At 39.2% G+C, this 18,684-nt stretch overlaps 1 protein-coding gene and 1 non-coding gene across 2 annotated transcripts; one reads left to right on the plus strand and one right to left on the minus strand.

Annotated features, from left to right (window-relative positions):
• Positions 1–15,422: 15,422 nt before the first annotated feature.
• LOC126675975 (small nucleolar RNA R71) lies at positions 15,423–15,529 on the minus strand. The gene has a single exon (XR_007640155.1). It is a non-coding gene; the product is annotated as a small nucleolar RNA R71 (small nucleolar RNA).
• A 226-nt stretch (positions 15,530–15,755) lies between these two features.
• LOC126672639 (uncharacterized) lies at positions 15,756–17,739 on the plus strand. Its single transcript, XM_050366592.1, has 2 exons — positions 15,756–17,372; positions 17,464–17,739. Exons 1-2 carry the CDS (start codon positions 15,756–15,758, stop codon positions 17,737–17,739), a joined length of 1,893 nt encoding a protein of 630 aa, XP_050222549.1.
• The last annotated feature ends 945 nt before the right edge of the window (positions 17,740–18,684 follow it).

Here is an 18,684-nt window from a genome sequence, read left to right on the forward strand (position 1 = left end):
TCCTCCAAAGAAGAAGTCGGAGATACGTCCTTCTGCATCTATTGCCCCTTCTGTTCCCTTGTCATCGCTGATGGTTTTTCCTTCTTTCGGTGGTCGATAATGGCTCTACCTTCTTCAACTTTCGGGCCCAACGTTGTTTCAACTCTCCTGTCTTCCATTCCTCCTGTTTTGGCTGAGTTTCGCACATCTCCTTTGGATCTGTCTGCTACATCTTTGTCTTTTCAGGAGAATGATGAAGACGAAGAAGAAGAAGTTGTTGCTCCTCATGGGGGTTCTCATCTGATCCTTCCTTTTGGTTCTAACCGTCATGATCTGTGTGTCTTCCGGCAGATCCGTGATTTCATTAGGATGATGGAGCCTCCGTCCTCTTACCATTGGTTGGAGGGTGAAGGTCTTTTTGATTCTGTGTGTCAGACGTTATTGAATTCTGTTGATGGTGTTTGTATTTCTCAGCAGCATTTTATTGCTAAGGAGTGTGAGTTGGCAGCATAGCAGGCGGATCGCTCCTTTGCCGATCTTCAGGTGAAAGAGGCGTTTCTTGATAAGGATCTGTTGAGGCGGGAGAATGTTGATCTCCGAGCTGAGCTTATTCGTCTCATGGCTGATCTTGCTTCAGCGGAGGAAAGTTTGGAACACTCTGCCTTTCTTGTCTCTCAGTTGTTGAGATTACACCGGAGGGCTATTCGTGGGAATTACCTTGCTTTGCATCCAGGTTGTGATACTTCCTTCCTTGTTGTTGATGCTCGTTTGCTGAAGGAGGAGGCTCAACCCCTGTTGTCTAATCACAAGCAAGCTAATGTTGTGCCTGAAGCTGTTGCTCCTGTTCCTGCCTCTATTGCGTTCCTTCGGCGCCTGTCAGTCATCCGAGCCTTCCTCCTTTGTCTCTGGTTTTCCTTTTCCTTTCGCCTCACAATCTTTAGATTTTCCGGATCGAAGCATGCCTTTTCTGTTTGAAGGTTTTGGGTTTTTGAACACACCTAATGGTGGATATTTATACTTATAATAACTTTTGAGCTTACTTTTGGTAGAAAGTTTTGGAGTGCTATTTTGCTTCTTGTATCTATGTTTGAGTTTTATTTACCTGTGTGATTTATATTCGTTGAATGACTTCTCTGATGACCGCTTCTCCTGTTGTTTATTGTTGTTGTTGTGTTTTGCCTCTAAGGAATGTTTCTCAAGTTTATTGTGGGAGATGTCTCCCGCTATGCTTTATTTTGTCGTTTGTTTATTTTATTTTCTCTGAGAAATGTTTCTCAGTGTGTTGGCCGTTGCCTTTTGGGAACTGTTTCCCTTTATTGTTGTTGCATTTTGTTTTTTGCACTTCTGTAACTTCAAATCAACATTTTCTTTCATTCTATTCATGATACAATTTCAAGTGTTCTACATTCTAGAATCTAGGTACTTCCTGTCCTTCAATCGTCTGCAGTCGATATGCTCCTCTTTCGGTGGTCTTGGTTACCCGGTACAGTCTTTCCCAATTGCTTTCTAGCTTTCCTACTTCAGCGTTGCCTTTTCCTATCGCCGCATCCCTTAAGACAAGATCTCCCATTCTCGGCTGCACCTTCTTGCTGTAGTATCTAGCTGTTTGGCTTCGGTAGGCTTCTGCCCGGATATTTCCCGCATGTCTCATTCCTTCTAGCTGGTCCATGTACCTCCTCAGTTCTTCTTCATTTGTGTATTTGTTGTGGTGTTTTGTTCTTATTGATGGCATTCCAATTTCAACTAGGATGACGGCTTCCACTCCGTATGTCAGGCGGAACGGTGTTTCTCCCGTTCCCTTCCTTAGGGTTGTTCTATATGCCCAAACTACTCTGTTTAGTTCTTCCACCGAATTGCCTTTTGCTTCGTCCAGCCTCTTTTTCCACCCCTTGGAGATTGTTTTGTTGGTAGCCTTCGCCATTCTATTTGTGTGGGGGTGCGCCACCGATGTGAATTGTAGATTTATGCCAAGGTTTTCACAGAAACCCCTGAAAACCGCACTATCGAATTGCTTTCCATTGTTTGTTACCAACGTCCTTGGTATTCCGAATATGCATACCATTTCCCTCCAGAAGAACTCTTCTGCCTTGGCTACTGTTATTATGGAGACTGCTTCTACTTCAACCCATTTTTTGGAGTGGTCGATTGCCACAAAGATAAACTTCTTCTGGTTTTTCGACGTTGGGAATGGTTCTGTCACGACCCAAATTATTGAGCCGCGACCGGCGCTAGGGAATGGAAGTGGTAGCTCCAAATCCCATAGCAAGCCTAAAACCACTATAAATTTTTCGCAATTTAAAACATATTATTATGTCTTAAACGTTTCCAGAAAACTCATTTAAACGTTGTAATTATAATTATCAAATCCCCATATACCTTTTAACGATTCGTAGAAACCAGGGTCTTACAAAGCGATATCTCATATCCAGCACTGCCCTGTTTCTAGTCATGATCATGACCAATTCCATTCAAGGCAATTGGTGTAGCAATCAAACAGATAAAAACATGTCTTTATAAGAAAATATCATTTATAAATTGCATCAGAGTTTACAATATAAAATATCGTTTGAAACCAAAACTCTAATCATATATTGACACCTACGGACTACTGCAGCTCTATAGGGACTTGTATTTTGTGCAAGCCCAGCAACTTCCGATACAAAGGAGATGCTCTGTCTGATCCGACTCCGATCACTTGAAAGACAACACTATGTGAGGGTCAGTATATTGGGAAATGCTGAGTGAGTAAGCACATTACTAATAATATTGCTAAAACATAACATCGCATACGATAAAATATAAATAAAATCGATACACGACATCAAAATTTAATATAATGTAGTATATTATATTCCAAGTATTAGATCCGATTGAAACCCTAATCACGATACTCAACACGATCTATAACTTTCATACGATTCATAACGATAACAATCGATTCTATCGATCCAATTGGTAGTGTCCCGAGATAGTTCAACAGAGTTAAACCTCTACCATCGCTTAATCCCAAGGTGTGGGTCTTGAGATAGTTCAACCGAGTTAAACCCACTGGATACGGGTCCCGAGATAGTTCAACCGAGTTAAACCTCGTATCCAATTCAATATATATATATATATATATATATATATATATATATATATATATATATATATATATATATTCCAACTTCGATATGATAGGATACGATAAACGATGTTTGATGGTTGATATTCGATATTCGATATTCAATATAATTCCATAACACGATAACAATCTAGGCACGCTAGACTGACATACTCACCGGTGATCACACAGTCCTATTGACGCCCAATAGGTAGCACGTTTCCTCGGATCATACACTGGTTTCAAAACTATAATCGTTCGATAAGTAATGTATCAACTCATGTACTATGCGATGTGCAAAATAATAACTTTTAATAACAATACACAAAAGTAAAGTGCCACTCACAAATAACGATAACCAAACCGATAGCAGGTGAAAATATCGATAAGTTTTCCCCCGAATACTTGACTCGTCAATCTCGTAGTTCGTTGAATCCACTGTTACATCATAATATCAGAACGTTTAATCCATAAACGCCAATCTTAGATTAAGGACTCAACCAAATTCCAGGTTTCTTTCTTTGATTGACTTCTTACTCTTTCATTTAACTTTCAAAACGTGACTCTTTTATTCAATCGCTAAAACGTTAGCCTGATTACTTTGTTATTTACTTAACCGGCCCCTCTTGACCCCATCCGCACCTTTTTATTGAATTCAAATACGTCCTATCAACGTATCATACTCATTTCAGGCTCACGGGAACCATTTTTCATTCACCGGAACCCTCATAAGTCACCGTAGGGGCAGGGCACGTCGTTCCCCAACTCTATGCACGTTGTGCCCCCTAAACATCAAGAGGGAACGTCGTGCACAAGGGCTGCACGGCGTGCATAGGCCATTTTTGGCCTGCACGACGTGCTGAAGCTCAGCACGTCGCGCCCTCTTCGCTGGGCGCGATTTCACCAGGTTGGAGACCTATCCCGACATCAAAACACACCTATTACTTATTCCGACATGTACCCAATTCATCCTAGCACAAAACCCATTAAGAATCTTTACAATAACGATGAAAAACGACATGCTTTAGGTGTTACGATTCAAATGTAACAAGTTTTCTCAAAACAGCCCATAGACTCTGATTTTAACACTCAAAACTGACCTCTTGCCTTGATTTGAAACTTGGAAATGATAGAGGACTGAATTCTTAATCCAACGATGCGAGAATCGCTCGATTCCGTCGAGAAATGAAGAAATCGCTTCGATCGCAATTTTTAAACCCTTATCTGATGAGCTTTTGGACATTTCTTCATGACTCCAATGATTCACATGGAACATATATATATATATATATATATACATGGCTAATTGGAAACTTTAATCCTTTACTTGTTTATCAATACTATTCATTCTTTTAACTTTACTCTTAATCAAACGATCGATAATTACTTAAATTCCAACAATTCCGTATTATTTATAACCAAATAAATAATACCAATCCACAACTATTATTTTCCGTCGATAATCTTTTCATTTCAATTTCCGAGAATTAATATATTATTTACTAATTTGGAACTTTGACTTTATTTTAATAACTTTTATAACCACTTCCCTTAGTCCCAATCTCACTTCCTTTATTCGTTATAAATTTCTAAATTTCCATACTGAAATTTCTTAACCGACCTTCTCGGGTATTATTTACTTTAATTCTTCCGATAATTTTTTCATTGCCGCCACTTTGGCGATCCCAAACGTGACACGTGGTCTAATCAGGTAACTTGGACTTACGAGGTATTACATTCTTCCCCCTTATAAAAATTCGTCCTCGAATTTTCATATATTCTTCTTACTTATTTTAATTCACTAGCATCTTTAACTTTATTCATAATATATACATCGTACTCACTTTACGGCGCTTGTCGGCGCGTGGAATTATCACTCTAGCTTCTGTACAATACAACATCGTCAACTATCATTGACGACCTATACAGCGTTATCTTCAGTAGTGATTTCAGCCGTACTCTTATGGACTATGACTCTTTATCGTTGATCTCTTCTCTTTTTCTCTTCTTCCTATCTTATGTACATCGTTCTTTTGTCTGCTTTTTGTTTGATATTCAATACTATAAACTCTTTTTTTGATAATTAAACTTTTAGTTTAACTACTGATAACCAATGGTAGTTTGTTTTAGTGATACTTTATCACTAGAGACTATAATTCTTGTCATTAAGATTTTCTCATCCGTCGTCGAATGATATAGGTAACTTGTTAGCTCGTACTTTTCAATCTTCTTTAGTTCGTCGATGTTACGAATTTGATCTTGGTCGTGAATACCTTCTTTTACAATGATACCAGTTGCATCCACATGCACTTACAATTCTTCGTTTTCGATTCTTCCTCTTTGTCTAATATATTTACTTCTGTCATTATCCTTGTTGAATAAGGCGGACACTCGATTAACTCATACTTCGTTATTCACGTAATCTCTTTCGTAAGGCTGGTGTCGCTGTCTGACTTCTAGTCATCGTGATGTTAGGAACTTTATTCACTATCCATTATTCCCTTATGTCTTGTTGCTTCACTTTTCGTACAGAAACTCCTTCTTTTATTATCGTCGTTCATCGACTGTTATCCATGAGATGAATCCTCATGACGTCTCCGTATAAGGTCTTTGTTTTCTTTGTAGGAGCTTACTTGATCTTCTTCTTGCGTCTTTACATCTCATACTCCTTTGTTTGTTGTACATCAGTTAACTTACTTCCTTCTTCCTAAGTGCGATGTACTATTCTCTAAATTTTTGTCTCTTCATACTTCACGTCCATCTATTTCATCTATCATTTTTTATAATCTTGGATAACTGTGTTTTTCATGTCGTCCTTTTCTTTCCCTTACGATCATTGCTAATATCTTTCAAAGATTATTAGCCCTACACTGTGTTTCTTTACACCACAGTTGCTCGTACATCAATGCTTGATGTCCTATGAAAAAGAGATGCTTAATCTCTATGTGAACTCTCTTGGTTCACGCGTAGCTATTCTGTATATGATCTTCGTACTAGTGGAACAACAATTGTTACCGCATTGAAATTTTACTCCCGATTTATTCGATGTACCTCGTTTACTCATTTCCAATGAGGATCCTTGATTCTTTCAACTTTTGTCATCATGTGTTGCTTTTGGCAGTGTCGTCACTGTCACCATCATCGCGTATCGCGTATACTCTTATTGATCTTCAAATTCGTTAATCCATTATCTTATCTATCCAAATGCGTCCCCGTGTTCTCATGGAGAAATTTGTCTATCCTTATTGCAAGCGTAACTATTCTTTACGACCTTTAAGACATGATGATCCTTGTAAGCACTATTACACTCAAATTTTGTTGCCATATTTGGTACTTATCATCTATCCACATCAACCTCCTTTCGATACCACTTTCTCATTTTAGTGAGTTTCTCACTATTTGCCTCGTCATGATCCATCTTTTGGAACTTGACTTTAGTATTAACCCTTAGGTTACACTTGGCGTCTATTTCTTAGTCACCTTTAGCATCTTGTTGACATCGTTCATCTTTTAGTCATCAATATGCTTTCAGCGTCTATCGTTATGATCCGTTATTCTCCATCTATTTCCTTTCTTCAATACTCAATCTTAGTTTGGTTACTAATTTCCAAACTATTTCTCTTTTCTATCTCGATTATCTTCTATTACATTCGTTGTATTCCTCTTCATCGCATCTTGTGCACAATGTATTTCTTCTATTAGCATTCACAACATCGATGATTAACAGAGGGTTATAGCCTTCTTCGTCTAAATTTCTCAATGTAGTGCGTTCTCAATCGCATACGTATTGTCCTATCATATTTGCACTGACATCATGACTGTCAGTAAAGCCGATCATATGCTGGTATCTTCTTTATTCCTTTTTGTTTCTGTATGTCCGCGACTACATAGAGTTCGATTCATTTGATCCTCTTGTCATCTTTTCACGTGACTTTCTCTTTTCTGTTTCTCAATAACTCTTATCGAGTCCCTTGCGACATACGCAGGTTATTCGTACTTTCTCAATTCTTATTATTTTAACCGATCTTTTAGTGTCCTTAATCTATCTTTGAATTCTTATACCTTATTATACACATCTTATACCTTTGGCATACCTTACTTCTTCTCTTATCTTCTATTTTGATCTATCTGATATCACTTTCTTTAGTATGGCTCAGTTTTGATATTGAGTCTCTCCTTTACATTCTTTCACATATCCCGATGCACAAAGCTCCAGTCATATGTTCGACAAGTTTGATACTATGTAATATATCTTAACCATCCGCATATTGTATCTACGTTCTTCATTCAAGGGTCATTACTAATCTTATTACATATTGACCATGCTATGCATATTACTCTTCATCAACTGATCTTTAAAATTTGAAGTCCTACATTACACATGCATTCGTTACGTTTATACTCTTCGTGATATACTAATCCGCTTCATAGTCGCATGCGTAGCATTGGAGACTTTGAACTACTAATTCACTTATTACGACACTTGTCGTTTATCTCTTGATCTTTCTTATTGTATACCTCAAACTAGTCACTTGCATGCGGGGTTGGTGTTGGCTATACTTAGCAAGCCAAATCTTATACTTTAAACTACTCTATTCCATGCGAAACTGATGTCAGCTATACTTAGTTGATCCAATTCTATACTCTGTATTTCATATTCTCGTCAGACGTCTCCTTGGCTCGTCGCTTTTATCCGTATATATCCATCATTAATACCCTTATGAAATCAACTTCAAGTTCTCGGTTTGGCAATTATAGCGGTTAATAATCAGGTAACCATCTTAGGAACATCGAGTTCCAATAGAAACTTGATCCAACGGTTCAAACGGAAGTTATCACTATTTTACTAAACCTTCACAATTCGTGGATCGTGTCTAAAATTTCTTTATCGAGGTATAGGAACCATGCTCGTACCTTACTCTATTGTATAGATCCGTCGATCTTTCGATTCTATCTTCTTGTACACTTTTCCTCTTATCTCACAGTTTGACGTCCTCGACATTTTGTCTAAAAGGGCGTTCACTTTCTAACTCATAGTTAATCGAATATGCGTTACTATCCGAGCACATATGCTATTCTAGACCGTTCAATCAAGGCGAAGTTCATATATTAGAAGCGTAAATCCTATGTTCTCGCGATTAAACGTGTTCACTCTTCTTGTGGCATCGATCGCAACTTGCTCTCGAGCGTTTAACTTCCGTTACAGAGTTCTGGTCTATGTATACTTACATAAAAACAAATTTCTTGAAAACGCTTTCAATAAAACGACTCATTTTGAAATTTAATTCAAATTTCCATTCAAATCTTAGCAAAATTTTGCACTAGGGTGATGACGCCTCTCATCCCCAAAAAGTTGCCACAGCTCACCTTTTCGTCTAAGCATAATGCATATGATGCATGTCCTATTAATGCATGTATTGATGTATGTAGTGATGCAATTCTATCAATGTCGTGGCACTTGTTAATGACTATTACAGGTCTAGGCATAATTATGCTTTCGAAATCGTTTAAAATAACAACTTTAATAAGTTATAAACTTTCAGTTTTGTAAGTTCTCTAGACCTTTATCCTCTGTAAATGGCAAGTTCCTCCACTTCGGTAGTTTCATACTCTCTCCTTATTCATTCGCTTCTTGATGTCTCGATCAATCACTTTTGACAGCATCTTTCGCGCTATTCAATGCCAACTACGTACGCCTGACTATCGAGTCACAGCAATATCAACGATATTCTATACATAGGAGATTTTACATCTCCCCAAGGTTCCATCTGCTTATCCATATCACATATGCATATCCTATCAAAAACAAAATACACGTATGTATTTCGTATATACGTGTCACAAGAAAATAACAAGCATTTCGCAACGAATCTATCATACTCATCATAAAGCAAACGATGCAAACGACTTTGATCAGACAAAACTCAACTCTATAGCTGCAATAGTTATTAGGTTACTTAACCGATAAAACACATATTAGCAGAGGTAACTGGACCAACTTCTCTGATACTAACTTTGTCACGACCTAAATTATTGAGCCGCGACCGGCGGTAGGGAATGGGAGTTGTAGCTCCAAATCCTGTAGCAGGCCTAAAACAAATATAAATTTTTCGCAATTTAAAACATTTTATTATGTATTAAACGTTTCCAGAAAACTCATTTAAACGTTGTAATTATAATTACCAAATTGTCATATTCCTTTTCTGAAAACCGATACAAAACGATTCGTAGAAACCAGGGTCTTACAAAGCAATATATCATATCCAGCACCGCCTTGTTTCTAGTCATGATCACGACCAATTCCATTCATGGCAATTATTGTAGAAATCAAAAGGATAAAAACATGTCTTTATAAGAAATATCATTTATAAATCGCATCAGAGTTTACAATATAAAATACCGTTTGCAACCAAAACTCTAATCATATATTGACACCTACGGACTACTGCAGCTCTATAGGGACTTGTACTTTGTGCAAGCCAAGCGAATTCCGACACAAAGGAGATGGTCTGTCTGGTCCGACTCCGATCACCTGAAAGACAACACTATGAGGGGCTCAGTATTTTGGGAAATACTGAGTGAGTAAGCTCATTACTAATAGTATTGCTAAAATATAATATCGCATACGATAAAACATATAAATAAATCGATACACGATATCAAAATATAGTATAATGTAGTATATTATATTCCAAGTATTAGATCCGATTGAAACCCTAATCACGATACTCAATACGATCATAACTTTCATACGTTCATAACGATAACAATCGATTTGATCGATCCAATTGGTAGGGTCCCGAGATAGTTCGATCGAGTTAAACCTCTACCATCGCTTAATCCCAAGGTGAGGGTCCCGAGATAGTTCAACCGAGTTAAACCCACTGGATATGGGTCCCGAGATAGTTCAACCGAGTTAAACCTCGTATCCAATTCGATACGATACGATAAACGATGTTCGATACGATAAACGATGTTCGATACGATAAACGATGTTCGATATTCGATATAATTCCATAACACGATAACAATCTAAGACACGCTAGACTGACATACTCACCGGTGATCACACAGTCCTATTGACGCCCAATAGCTAGCACGTTTCCTCGGATCATACACCGGTTTCAAAACTATAATAATTCGATAAGTGATGTATCAACTCATGTACTATGCGATGAGTTTATTCATAATATATCAAAATAATAAGTTTTAAATAACAATGCACAAAAGTAAAGTGCCACTCACAGATAGCGATAACCAAGCCAATAGCAGGTGAAAAATTGATAAGTTCTTCCCCGAATACTTGAACTCGTCAATCTCGTAGTTTGTTGAATCCACTGTTACATCATAATATCAGAACGTTTAATCCATAAACGCCAATCTTAGATTAAGGACTCAACCAAATTCCAACTTTCCTTCTTTGATTGACTTCTTACTCTTTCATTTAACTTTCAAAACATGACTCTTTTATTCAATCGTTAAAACGTTAGCCTGATTACTTTTTTTTAACTTAACCGGCCCCTTGTGACCTCATCCACCTTTTTATTGAATTCAAATATGTCCTATCAACGTATCATACTCATTTCAAGTCAAAGGAACCATTTTTCATTCACCGGAACCCTCAGAAGTCACCGTCGGGGCGGGGCACGTCGTGCCGGGTTTGGCACGTCGTGCCTGAGCTGCTTTGGGAGGGGGCACGTCATGCTCCCCTCTATGCACGTCGTTCCCCCCTAAAAATCAAGAGGGCACGTCGTAAACATGGGCTGCACGTCGTGCACATGCCATTTTTGGCCTGTACGACGTGCTGAAGCTCAGCACGTCACACCCTCTTCGCTGGGCGCGATTTCACCAGGTCGGAGACCTATTCCGACATCAAAACACACCTATAACTCATTTCGATATGTACCCAATTCATCCTAACACAAAACCCATTAAGAATCTTTACAATAACGATGAAAAACAACATGCTTTAGGTGTTACGATTCAAACGTAATAATTTTTCTCAAAACAGCCCATAGACTCCGATTTTAACACCCAAAACGGAAATCTTACCTTGATTTGAAGCTTGGAAGTGACATAGGACTGCATTCTTAATCCAACGACGCGAGAATCGCTCGATTCCGTCGAGAAACGAAGAAACCGCGTCGATCGCAATTTTTAATCGATCAAACCCTTATCTGATGAGCTTCTGGATATTTCTTCATGAATCCAAATGATTCATATGGAACATATATATACATGGCTAATTGGCAACTTTAATCCTTTACTTCTTTTAAGGTTAATTACATATAAAATCACCATCTTTACACGAATTTTCAAAAATAACACGACCTTTAAAACGTGTCAATTCAGGGCATCACCTTTCATTTCTTTTCAAAAACAACATGAGCATGTTTTTTGATAAAATTTTGCTGACTTGGACATCCGATGGGAGTGCCACGTGTCGTGCCACGTCAGCAAAAGCGCTACTAAAAATGTGCCCGTGTTGTTTTTGAAAAGAAATGAAAGGTGGTGTCCTGAATTGCCACGTTTTTAAAGATCGTGTTATTTTTACAATTTTGTGTAAAGGTGGTGATTTTATATGTAATTAACCCTTCTTTTATCAATACTATTCTTTCTTTTAACTTTACTCTTAATAAAACGATCGATAATTACTTAAATTTCAACGATTACGTATTATTTATAACCAAATAAATAATACTGATCCACAACTATTATTTTCCGTCGATAATCTTTTAATTTCAATTCCCGAGAATTAATATATTATTTACAAATTTGGAACTTTAACTTTATTTTAATAAATTTTACAACCACTTCCCTTAGTCCCAATCTCACTTCCTTTATTCGTTATAAATTTCCAAATTTCCATATTGAAATTTCTTATTCGACCTTCTCGGGTGTTATTTAGTTTAATTCTTTCGATAAGTTTTCCATTGCCGCTACTTTGGTGATCCCAAACGTGACACGTGTCCAATCAGGTAACTTGGACTTACGAGGTATTACAGGTTCCAAGATGTCTATTCCCTATTTTGTGAACGTCCAGGGGCTGTGCGCCAGTATTGTTTCCTACGCCGGGATGTGCGACCTGTCCCCGTGCTTTTGGCATTTTTTGCATCTTTTTACCAGTTCTTTGGCGTCTTCTTCCATGTTCGGCCAGCAATATCCTTGTAAAGATGCCTTTCTTACCATGGCGGTTGGTCCCTCGTGTACTCCACATATTCCACCATGTAGCTCACTCAGATCGTATTGTCCTTCTCTTCGGGATACGCATCTGCGCCATGGGTGGCTTGCGGCGGTCCGGTACTATGTTTCTTAGTAGACTGCGTATCGACTGGCGGTTCTTCTTAGTTTTTCTGCCTCACCTTTATCTTCAGACGTCTTTCCTTCTTTTAGGTAATTTGTCGATACGTTGATTGTTGGTGATGTTATTTCTTCCTTGAATTCCATTGTTCGGATTTTATCGTTTTTTTCCGATGCTGCTTTCGCTATTACATCTACTTCTGTGTTTTCTTCTCTTCCTAACTTTTTAATCCGCCATTTTCCTCCTCGCTTTTCAATTTCTTGTAGAAGCTCCTTTGCTCTTTTGTTGTATTTTAACAGGTTTTCTTCCTTTGTGGCGAACGTTCCCTCAATTTTCCCCACCACTAACTGTGAGTCGCAATGAATTTGCAAGTTCTCGGTTCGTACTTCAATAGCTAAGGCTAGCCCTGCAAACAATGCTTCATATTCCCCCGCGTTATTTTTTGCCGTGAAGTTTAGGTGGACTCCGTATTCGATTCGCACCTTATGTGGGCCTTTGAGGATGACTCCCGCTCCTGCCCATTTTTCATTCTTCGCCTCGTCAATGTGGAGCTCCCACTGTTCTTTGACTTCTGGCTCAATCATGGAACATCCTGTGAGTTCTGCTATGAAGTCTGCTAATGCTTGGGCTTTCTTTGCTTGTCATGGTTCGTAACTGATGTCGTGCTCTCCCAGCTGTATCGACCACTTGACCATTCTTCCCGAGAGTTCCGGTCTCTAAAGTGCTTGTCGCTGATAGGAGTAAAATACTTCTATATTTAGAGTGCTATTCCGAATGCTTTTGTATGTTTTCACCTTGCTTTTGTATGATAATGTATACCTTATATCGTGTGTGTATGTTTCAGAGAATCAAGAGCATTATGGAGTGTTTTGAGGCAAAAAGAGTGAAGAATCATCAAAAGCGGAAGTAGAGTGCGAAAGGAGCGAAAGTCGGAAGCAAGCGAAGAATGCTCCCTCATCTTAAAGGGTGTCTCGAATCGAGACACCCCACTTATTGGAGCATCTTGATTCGAGATGCATATTAGGCAAGGGAAATAGCTTTTTATGAGTTTGTCTCGAATCGAGACAGCTCCATAATTCATGTGTCTCGATTCGAGACATATAGAAAGAAGGAATCTCATATTTTCCCTCAACAGTTGAACATGGTTTCCTCATTTAGCCAAGCATCCTTTTCTGAGTTGTCTCCTATTTCCTCTTTTGTAAACACTATATAAACCATTTTCTCTCTTTTTTAGGTTAAGTGTGATGTGATAGAGAATATTAGTCACTCTTCATTATTGTAGCAACAACTTTCTCTCTAATTTTTAGTATTGTTCTTACTTAAAATAGCAATAGATCATCATTGTTCTTGGTGTTATTAAACCTTATTTCCAGAATTTACCACTTAAGGAAAGATCTTTTAATACAAGTTTCAGTTAATCATTGAAGCTTCATTCTCTTGTTAATGCTTTATTGTTCATTGATTATTCCAAGGTACCTAATATCTACATTATGCTTAATCTTTATTATCATTTAAGTAGTTGTGCTATGATGATGATTAGTGGCTAGACCCTTTGTTTAGGGGTTGTCATGATTTCCATGTTTGTTTAGATATGTGATTGGGGTTAGGGTTCTTGGTTTATAATGGTTGTTGTACTTCTTGAGCTTAATGCCTAGATTAGGTTGGCCTCTTAATCTTTGTTGTGTGATTTAATTGGGAGGGCGAGAGCTAACTAATTAGATTATACCTAGGGGAGAACATGATTTAGACCTAGATGCACTAGCGTGATTTAGGGCTATTTCGATTGTGAAGTTTGCTTGTTAATCGACTTGATTGATTCTATCAAAATCTATGAGCACGAGAGTGAATTAGATTTCGGTGTTGTTAATCAAGACTCAACTCGTTCACTTCCGGCTTGAGATAGCGGAATTGATTTCGTAGAATAGCTTGACCCGACCCAAGATTCCATTACCTTGACCCGAACTACCTAGATATTGTTTGGCATAATTGGCAACCTCTAAGCGTTTTACTCTATTGATTTAATCTTGTGCTAATTAGTTGATTTCTTAGTTGATCATTTAGTTACGTAACGTGTTTAATTAGTAATTCGATTGTGTGCTCTTTTTATTTAAACCCAAACTTATGTCCAAGATTTGCTAATGAATTGAATAGCAACTAAAATTCATTCTCGTCAATCGCTCTAGATTCACTCTTCGTGGGATCGATCTCGTACTTATTGAGTATTACGAGTTGGCTTTTTAGCGAACAAGTTTTTGGCGCAATTGCCGGGAAGTGACGAGTGTTTATTGATTGATTGAAATTCGTTGTAGTTCGGTCGAGTTATTTTTATTTTCTGTTTTTGTTGCAATTGTTTGTTTGCTTTTGCCGGGTTTACGCGAGGTTTGCTTGTTCTTGTTAGTGTAGGAGATCAACTATAGTGTATGCACAATACACGAGGGCTAATCTTCCGTTAGAACCGTTTCAAGACAACCTAGGGGGCTTTGAAAGAAGTGTGAGGCGGGAAAATCGTAGACTCGCTATCATGGATAATGTTGATGAAGATTATGAGGAAGAGCGGAACCATCCTCAAGTCGATGGAGTGAGACAACATCCTCCTCCTCCACTTGATGAGGGAATCCAACAAGAGCACCAAGGGCAAGACCGCCACCAAGTGCAAGGCCATCAACCGCAAAGGCAAACTTTAGGAGACTTCTTCCTCCCTGATGTGGATAATACCACATATGGATGCTTTGCTCAACCGATCCAAGCGGCCACCTTTGAAATCAAGCCTAGCACGATTCAACTCCTAGAGAATCGGTGCGCCATCTATGGGTTACCAAGTGATGATCTGAATGAACATATAGCAAAGTTCTTGGGGTGTTAAATACGTTCAAGCTTCATAATATCACCACCGATCAAATTAAGCTCTGGATGTTCCCGTTTTCACTAAGGGACAAGGAAAGTTTGAGGCTTCATTCGCTACCTAATGCATCGATCCATAGTTGGAGGAATCTCGCTCAAGCCTTTCTCAATAAGTATTTTCCAATGGGGAGAACCGCAAAGTTGACTAAGGACATCATTGATTTTTATCAATATGAGGGGGAATCACTTTACAAAGCTTGGGAGAGGTTCAAGGACCTCCAAAGACATGTCCCTCATCATCGCCTCAAGTGAGAGCATGTGATCCAAATATTCTATGATGGCTTGAGTGAGACTACGCGAGCCACAATCGATTCGGCATCGGGGGGTTCCCTAATGCAAAAGACATATGATGAGGCAAACGAATTGATTGAGAAATTGGCTATGGTTAGTAGCAATTGGTCTTCGAAAAGAAGAAGGCCTCCGGCTCACAAAGCGTTGATGACACTCGAACAATCACAAGAGTTTTAAGCTATGAATGCTAAGAATGCCTCCTTGCAAAGTGTCCAAGTAGGGTGTGAACATTGTGAGGATTTCATTCATAGTAGTGGTGAGTGTTATGCCATGGGACAAGCTTGGAGTGAGAAAGTGAACTACGTGGGAGGTCAAAGGCAAGGGAATGATCCCTACTCGAATACCTATAATCTCAGATGGAAGAACCATCCCAACTTTGGGTGGAGAAATCAAGAAGGGCAAGGCAATGTTCAAGCGCAACAACAAGCGGGTCCTAGTTTTCAAGGTGGAAATAGGCCTCAACAACAAGGTCAATATCACAACCACCGAGGTCAAGGAAACAATTATGTTGGTAGGCCTCAACACCCTCCCGGGTTCCAACCCCAAAATAATATGGATAAGGGAAATGTGCTTTCCAAGGTGCTAGAGAAGTTGGAAAAAACGGAGCAAAGGGAGAAGAACCAAGCTTCCACTATCCATCATTTAGAGACCCAAATCTCACAAATGGTAATTTCACTTCAAGGAAGAACGCAAGGTGGACTACCCTCTATTACGGAAAACAATCCAAGGGGGCAATTTAAAGCGGTTGAGCTTAGGAGTGGTAAGAACCTTGGAAAAGCGAATGGCAAGAGACCAAGGATTGAGGAGGATGAGCCTCAAGTGGTGATTGATATTGCAAGCTCAAGTCAAGAGCTACCTAAGCCTTGTGAGGAAGTGGCTATTTATATTGAAGAACCATATGTGAGACCTCCACCACCTCCACCTTTTGTACCAAAGGTACCATTCCCAAGCCGGTTAAGGAAGGCGCCGGACAATCAAAAGTTTCATAAGTTTCTTGAGATATTCAAGAAACTTCAAATCAACATAAGCTTAGCGGATGCACTACGGGAGATGCCCCAATATGCTAAGTTCTTGAAGGACATCATAACCAACAAGAGGAGTTGGGACAATGGTGCAACAATCTCTGTCCCAGAAGTTTGTAGCTCAATCATCTTGAGCGATCTACCGGCTAAGTTAAAGGATCCAGGGAGTTTTTCTATACCTTGCACTATAGGAAATATGAGTTCAATTAGTTTCCTATGTTATTTGGAAGCTGGTATAAATCTCATGCCTTTGACTCTTTTCAGGACGCTATGTAGGGAGAAATCCGTGAAGAACACCTCGATGGTACTCCAAGTAGCGGATCACTCATTAAAGAGGCTTTATGGGATTGTTGAGGATGTGCTTGTCAAGGTGGATAAGTTCATCTTCCCGGTTGATTTTGTTATTTTGGACTATGCGGTAGACAAGGAGTGCCCAATGATCTTAGGGCGCCCCTTTATGAATACCACAAGAACTTTGATTGATGTGCCTGGTGGGAAGTTGACCTTGCGAATTGATGAAGAAACGGTTGAGTTTGATATGAAGAGAGTCACGAGGGGTACCATCGAGGAGGAAGATTGCATGAGGATTGATTTGGTGGATGAACTTGTGAGGGATCAACTTGAAGCGAATATGGAAGTGTTTAATCTAGGCGGAAAGAAATTAATTCAGAATTTGGACTCCCCAGGGGAGTGTCTCGAATTGAGACACCCTATATATGAGAATGTCTCGAGTCGAGACACTCAAATGAAGGAAACAGAAGCTACTTTGGAGTTTGTCTCGAATTAAGACAGTCCAATAAGCACACTACCTTGATTCGAGACAAGGCAAGAAGGAGGGGAAACATATATTTTTTCAAATTTCAAAGGTCACGTTCCATTCCGAAGAGCTTGATGATGAATTATCCGAAGAAGATAAACCTAAGACGGAAAGTTTGATTAAAAATGAGGGGGTTACTCCTCCATGCTCTGGGGTACCACCCGTTGTGGAGATGAAGCATGTACCTCCTCAGCTCCGGTATGCCTTTGTTGGCGAGAACAAGACTCTTCTGATCATTATTTCCAACAATCTATCGGAATCAAGAGCGGAGAGTGGTGCAAGTAGTGAAGGGGCATGTGTTGGCCGTGGGATGGCAAATTTCTGACATTCGAGGGATAAGCCCTCAAGTGGTGATGCACTAAATCCACTTAGAGGACGAGTCTAAAGCTTCGGCATAAAGACAACGGAGATTAAACCCCAACATGAAAAAAATAGTGCATAAAGAGATTGTCAAACTCCTAGATGGCAGAATCATCTATCCAATCTCGGATAGCGGATGGGTGAGCCCCATCCAATGTGTGCCCAAGAAAGGGGGTATGATGGTTTTTGAGAATGAAAAGGGTGAGCAAATCTCTACACGGACGGTGACGGGATGGCGTGTTTGCATTGACTACCGCAAGTTGAATGCGGAGACGAGAAAATATCACTTCCCGTTACCTTTTATTGATCAAATTTTAGAGCGGGTAGCGGGCCATGCTTATTATTTTTTTCTTGATGGTTACTCCGGGTACAATCAAATCCTTATCTTCCCGGATGACGAAGAGAAGACTACTTTCACTTGTCCATATGGGACATTTGCTTATCGAAGAATGCCATTTGGGCTTTGCAATGCTCTGGCCAATTTCCAAAGGTGTATGACATCCATCTTCGCCAATATGATAGAAGACATTATGGAGGTGTTTATGGACGATTTTTCGGTGTTTGGGGACTCCTTTGAGTCTTGTTTGAGGAACCTAGACCAGGTATTGGCAAGGTGTGAGGAGACAAACCTTGTCTTGCCATTTCATGGTGGATGAAGGAGTTGTTCTTGGGCACAAAATCTCCAAAGCCGCCATTTAAGTTGATAGAGCCAAGACGGAAGGTATTGATAAGCTTCCACCACCTACAACCGTAAAGGGAGTTCGTGCCTTTTAGGGGCACGCAGGTTTTTATCGTCGCTTTAGTAAAGATTTCTCTGCAATTGCTAGGCCACTAACCAATTCGCTTGTTAAGGATTCTCCCTTTGACTTTACTAATGAATATATTCTTGCTTTTGATAGGTTGAAGGAAG

The sequence above is a fragment of the Mercurialis annua genome, linkage group LG3 (genome assembly GCF_937616625.2).
Source record: "Mercurialis annua linkage group LG3, ddMerAnnu1.2, whole genome shotgun sequence".
Lineage (NCBI taxonomy): Eukaryota > Viridiplantae > Streptophyta > Magnoliopsida > Malpighiales > Euphorbiaceae > Mercurialis > Mercurialis annua.